At 49.5% G+C, this 6472-nt stretch overlaps 1 protein-coding gene across 1 annotated transcript; it reads left to right on the top strand.

The window, feature by feature from the left end:
• Nucleotides 1-1240: 1240 nt before the first annotated feature.
• Nucleotides 1241-6115, top strand: IRF2BP1 (interferon regulatory factor 2 binding protein 1). Its single transcript, XM_029571180.1, has one exon. The coding sequence runs from the start codon at nt 1865-1867 to the stop codon at nt 3518-3520; it is 1656 nt and encodes a 551-aa protein (XP_029427040.1). The 5' UTR covers nt 1241-1864; the 3' UTR covers nt 3521-6115.
• Nucleotides 6116-6472: the final 357 nt, after the last annotated feature.

Genomic DNA, 6472 nt, shown 5'->3' with positions numbered 1-6472 from the left:
AACTACAGGTAATGCCTATATGCCCTGAGAAATACCAATGATCTCCCTTGTTGGATGAGGTTTGTAAAAGCAAGTCAGGCACATATCTGTTTGGGATGAGTTAGGTTTAGGGGCTCGTGCTAGATAATATTTTGAGGTCCTCCCCAGCTCACCTTTTGTGATTTCTCTGATTTGAAGATTCTAGTTCAGAAATGTTAAGTTTAGTGAGTAAACTTCCTCAGCAATATCGGCCTGAGAGAGCCCGAGCAGGGTCAGGCATGGCTAGTACCTAAATAGGGGCAGAACTGTCACTTGGATACATAGTTTCCTGGGCAATGGTTGTAGCTGGTACTCTTCCCACAGCTGGCTGTGGAGTTCCTGTGGCCCACCTCCATGTAGAGGCAGGCTGGGCAGTTATTGGCTAGTTAGGGGCATGTGCTGGCATGTTCAGGGTTGGGGGAGGATGCAGAAGGGGGCAGTCCTATGGTCTATGGTTCAACCTCTCACCTCCACCCCTCCCCCAGCTCAACTCCTCTGGTGGGAGCTTGGCTTGTCTGCCTCTATTGACAGCCCTATATAAGGGACCAGTAGGGAAGACTGGATGTTGTGGGCTGCAGAGGACAATGGCAAACCTCTACAGTATTCTGGTCCTAGGCACGGTGGTGGGGCCACGATCACCTAACCCTCAAACACCCGGAAACGGTAAAAAGAGATATGGAAAAATAATAATGGGTAAAATCACTGCTCAGATACAGCTGAGAGAAAATGAAATGTGTTTGCTGCAGCTGATAATTAACCAGGTAACAGGACATAAATAGCCAAATAATGACTGATGAGCTTTTACAGAAGATACAGCCTGCCCTTGGTAATCCATGGCCTCCAGGCAGGAGGCAAAAGAATGAATTTTGAGCAGATCTGAGCTGAGGGTCCTAGAACAACCACACTCAAAAACCTGCCTCAAGCAATCCTGTTTGCATAGAGACTTATTGAGAAAGATTTTACATCAACATCAAATACATTTTGGCTTTCTTTTTCCATTGCCACTCTACAGTAGCCAAGTGAAAAAGTGCCTTGTAAACTGGGAGGTTACATCGGCATGCACGGGGTGCATGTAAACTGGGAGTTTCTAGAGTAGAGAGACACACACGAGCTTAACTCAAGGAAGTATTTAGATAGGCTACTTTTCACATTAGCGCACCTATTTTAACTAGAATCTTAAATGTAGATAATTTGCAGGCTTATTTAACTTGCAAAGAATGTGTAATCCCCCAAGGCAAAACAAATATAAATGTGGATGCAATTTGCTGTTAACCATTTTCTATAACGACCAAATCTTTTTGTTTGGCTAATAGCTGCCTGAAGATCCGTTCCTGCTGCCAGGTGAAGGGGAAAAATGATCATTAACGAGAAAACTGAGACATTCAAGGAACGTCCAAGGGGCATCGTGAACAATGCTTCAGGCCCCTGGAGACGTATCTCAGGCTAACAGGAGTGTCATTAGAGTGCATCCCTAAACCATGACTGCTGGATACTAGGAGGAAGTGTCAAGGGTTGCATCATTCTTGTACATATTACCGCTGTTGGACCCAGCTAGGCAAAATTTATGTTTAAAAAAAAAAAAAAAGACTCCATGTCCGTGGCTCCTTTAAAAGCATGGCTGCAGCCCCATGAACTACATTTCCCAGAAGGCTTGGGTGGTGGAGTTGTGTAAGTCTTTCCCTAAGCGGAAAGAGGCCCCTGGTTTTTGCAGGAGAGGCACCAGGCAGCTCAGAGTAAACACTGCAGGCCTGATCCCTTTCCTTAACTCTCACCTCAGCGGAGGTTTTAAAGGGATAGTGCATGCTTTTCCGGTTGGGGCAGAAGAAGGCGCTTAGGCAGTGCTAACATGTCCTCCGGGCAGGCTTCCAGACGTCAGTGGTGTTACTTGTGTGACCTGCCCAAGATGCCCTGGGCCGTGGTGTGGGACTTCAGCGAGGCGGTGTGCCGCGGCTGTGTTAACTTCGAGGGCGCTGATCGCATCGAGTTCCTCATTGACACCGCCCGCCGCTTGAAGCGGGACCATGTGCTGCAGGAGGCCAGGTCCCCGGGCCCCCAGCCAGCCAAGCCAGGGCTCCCGCTGGGCAAGGAGGCGGGCGCAGGCGGCGAGAGAGCCCGGGTGGTGGCAGGCGAGTACGGGATGACCTCTCGGCTCCCCAACGGCCTGACGCGAAGCGACGACGCCCCGGCCGAGGGCAGCGGCCAGAGTCCGAACACCCGGAGGGCGCTGCTGAGCACGGTGCCCCCCAGCCTGGTGCCCCCAGGGCTGATCGGGGGGCCGCAGGGCCTCTTGGCCACGGTGGCTGGATTGGGAGCGCGGGGGGCTGCGACCCTTACCTTAAACAGCCCCCTGCTGAACGAGCTGAGCAAGCGGCCCGTGACCCTGCCCTACGGCGACTACGAGAGAGAGCAACAGCAGCGCTGGAGACACGAGAGCCTGGCCGAGCTGAGCGAGAGTGCCCGGAACCGGGCTGAGGAGTGGCAAGGCAAGCCCAAGGCGGTGCGGGAGCAGCTCCTCCTTCTGTCCGCCTGCGCCCCCTTCAACGTCCGCTTCAAGAAAGACCACACCCTGCTGGGCCGGGTCCTGGCCTTTGATGCTGTTGTTAAGCCAGGCTATGAGTTTGAGCTGAAGATTTTCACCGAGTACCCACGTGGCTCAGGCAACATCTATGCCAGTGGCCTGGCCGTGGTGAAACAGATGTTTCAGGACTGCCTGAAGGACTCCAGCAAGGTCATCTCCTCTGGGTTCAAGTACCTCGAGTATGAGAGGCGACAAGGTGGTGACTGGCGCCTCCTGGCTGAGCTATTTACAGACAATGCACGTTTTTTTAAGGAGCCGGTGTCACCAGACCTGCTCCCACAGCAGAACCTAGACAGTAGTGGGGGCACAATCCCACCCATCTCTGCTCCCCAGGGCCTGGTCCGTACCGGGCCGCCCCGTTCGGTCACACGGCGGCGAAAGGCTTCACCAGAGCTAGAAGGTGAGGCAAGCACAGGCGGGAAGCTCAGCGGAGAGCAGCAGCCACACTGGGTGCCCCAGGTCTATACCGCTGCAGTGGCTGCATCCAGCCAGGCTGTGGCTTCTGAAGGAGCCCATCATAACGAGCCCTCGCCCATAGCAGCCATGAAGAACGTTGCCGACAGCCTGGGTCCCAAGGATGCCGATCTGGTTCATTCCACCAGCGCCAGCCCAGGATCCTCTGGGGCACAGAGTGGGCCCGATTCGTCCAGCACTGGCACCGTCGCCCCCTTGTGCTGCACCATTTGCAGGGAGCGGCTGGAGGACACCCACTTCGTACAGTGCCCCTCTGTGCCTGGCCACAAGTTCTGCTTCCCCTGCTCCCGTCAGTTCATTAAGTCCCAAGGGGTTGGAGGGGAGATTTATTGCCCCAGTGGGGAGAAATGTCCACTGGCAGGCTCCAGCGTGCCCTGGGCTTTCATGCAAGGCGAGATCGCCACCATTCTGGCCGGAGATGTGAAAGTGAAAAAGGAGAGGGACCCCTGAGACACCTGGAAAAGAGACAGAGAGAGAGAGAGAGAGAGCACTGTGTGGCCAGCAGGGAGGCAACAGGACAGCTCCCAGCTACCTTCAGAGCTGGAAGGTCTCCTGGTGTCCTGGGAAGGGTCTACCAAACCTTCCCCAGCACATCACCACAACCATCTCCTTGCTCAATAACTTCCTTACCACTTGTTCCTGGAGTAACCAAAGGACTGCAGAGCGATTGTGTGCATGGCTTATATAAAATATATATAATTTCCAAGATGTCCCCGTCCATGTACATGTGGAACCCCCTAGAGCTGGGTGGTAGCGTAGGGCCATTGTGGGCAGGGCTGATTTGGGGTGAGGACTCTGGCAGGGGGAGAAGTGATAACTCCAGTCAAGTCCTGGACACTGCAACAGGGAGCTCCCTGAAAATCTCTGGTAATTGGTTGATTTACTCAAACTTTGAGATTCAAGGAATGCTAAAAAGGGCTCATATTTGAGTGGTCTGATTTTTAGGTATGCAGTAGGTGTGTAATGAGTCACAAACCTTGTCCACCAGCATGAGCTTCTTCTGATGCTGCTAGTGATGTGTTGCTTGGCAGCATCCCAGAGAACTGCTGGAATGTCTCCGAGTAAAGCAGGAAGTCCTGGAGGGAGAGCATGGGTCAGTGAGACTGCTAATACCCCTTTGTGCCCATTCCCTGAACCATCCAGTCCTAGACGTGAGAGGTTCTGTGTCCCTGTACCCATCACTGAGTTTTCTAGTTCTAGTGGTGGCAGCCAATCAATCTTCTGAGCCCTGCAGTCCTAGAGGTGAGAGGCTCTGTATCCCTTTGTCAATCCTCTGAGTCATCCAATGCTTGAGGTGAAACATGTTGTGATTAGGGCCCAGTTTGCATGTACCTGCTAGACCTGTACCCTGAACTAGCAGGTGGGGTTACCTGATCTATCCAGGTCAATAGGAGCAGGCTGGGGCAGTCTTGGGATTGCAAAGTGACCCAAATCAGCCCAAAGAAGTTGATCCAGACCTGGATTTACTCCCCTTGCTTGCATGGAGATGGAGTTCCAACTTAGAGCAATTAGAACTACATCTCTCTGCATGCATTGTGGCAAAACCAGGACTGGATGCGCCTCTTGTGAATGACCTGGGTGAGATGGCAACTCTAGTTACTCATCCATGAGGGGCATAGCAATTGTTTTTCAGGATGGGAATTGTGGCCTACAGATGAAAGTGTAAAAGGAGGAAGCCGGGCCAAAAAAACTCCACAATGCACCAAGGATGCAAATTAGAAAATCAGGACTGGGCTTGAAGTAGCCCTCAGGGATCTGGGAAAACATCTTACAGGAGGCCATGGAAAAACTGTAGAGTTCAGAGTAGCTGAGTGGCAGTTTCTCCCCTACAAAGGGGGGGGGGGGGCCTCCAAGATCTGCAAAGCCAATGGAGGACAATAACTTCTCCTGTCTTATTTAGTGGTGATATCAGCTGGGGAGAGAACAAATCCTGAGCTTTGGATGCTGGTTTCTCTCTGCAGTGGCCAAGCACAGAATAAGCAGATTTTTAAGGAGAGAACAGAGCAGATCTGAGTTGGGAGTAGCAAAACAGAGACAAATAGGCATTACCTGAAGGAGGTATTTTTACATGGGGACATTTATCCATTGATTATCACTACTACCTGATCAAATCAAAAGAATACTTAATCTGTTTCTTGTCTTTATTTTGACTTTGGTCACTCTTATTCCCAGTTCCCCTTTCTTTTTTTGCCAGAAAGGTATTTTTTTTTTTTTTTAATATATTTGTGGTGTTTTCTACCCGGCGTTTCTGTATAGTTGAAGACTGGGTACACCCTGTTGAGAATACGTAGATCCCCCAGGTGTGCCACCAGTATGCTGAAAACATTTCTTAAATTACAATGGATTTGTACAATCCTTCCCCCGCTTTCTTTTCTCTGCTGTCTCGCTCAATCTGCCAAAACTATTAACCGTGTTATAGTCTTCAGTGCCACAGGAGCGAGTATGTCTGCACATTTTGGGCGTTATCAGTTGTGCTGTTCCGGATGACAAACAGTACAACAATGCCTCTGTCAGTTGTGATTGTTCAAGGAGTGGGGAAGAGAAGGGACTTTTGCAAAAAAAAATTTTTTTGGGGGGGGAGGAACAGAAAGAGAATGCTCCCCATCCCTTCCAAAAAATAATAAAGGATGTGATTTCATGTTTTCTTTTGATTTTTGACCAAATTATTATAAATATTTTGTTGTAACAAGCATTAATATAGTTAGCCACTCTGCTGTAAGAGCAAGGCTGGATGCCTCTTTTACCTCCTTCCCCCAGACAGTTGCTTTTTGCCAGTTTCTAACTAAAGGAGAGATATTCTCCTGCTTTGGCTGTAGCAATATTTCACCTTCCCTCCCCCCAGCCTATTTCAGAAACTGTATTGTTTGGTTTTGGTTTTTTTGAGGGTGGTGAGGGAGGCAAGGGTGGAAAACATTAAAAACAAAAGTATGTATGTAATATAGTTATGTCTAATATTTTTCCATTATCTGGTTTTATGCCTTAATTTGTTTTCCCTTGATGATTGTATTCAATGGTTCTCTGTTTGATTAGAAAATGCAGTGGATGCCTCTGTTTCTTGTCTCCTTATTTCCGTGGAAGGGATGATTAGGGCATGCAGTTTTGGTGCCATCTGCTGACTGTTAGACGGTACTGCAAAGCAGATGCTCTCAAACCTAGGCACCTTGGTAGGTAAAGTAGGCAGTGGGTGTGGGTTTGGTTTTTGACATATCCACAATGAATATTTATGAGAGATGTTTGCATTTATGATTTATTTATTTATTTAGGCATTTTATATGCTGTCGTTCCAATATAAGATCATTTTCCTGTCTTGGTTACCCTGAAAACTAGCCTCGTTTATGGTCCTTGAAGAGCAGTCATGGAGGGAATGGGGAAGAGAAACAAATATTGCAGTAAAAAAAACAA

Source organism: Rhinatrema bivittatum, chromosome 11 (genome assembly GCF_901001135.1).
Source record: "Rhinatrema bivittatum chromosome 11, aRhiBiv1.1, whole genome shotgun sequence".
Classification (NCBI taxonomy): domain Eukaryota; kingdom Metazoa; phylum Chordata; class Amphibia; order Gymnophiona; family Rhinatrematidae; genus Rhinatrema; species Rhinatrema bivittatum.
Note: the sequence above shows the minus strand (reverse complement) of the source record. Positions and strands in the feature narration are given on the sequence as shown.

Coding starts and splice junctions, on each gene's coding strand:
- IRF2BP1 (XM_029571180.1), top strand. CDS start 1,865: ATGTCCTCCGGGCAGGCTTCCAGACGTCAGTGGTGTTACTTGTGTGAC.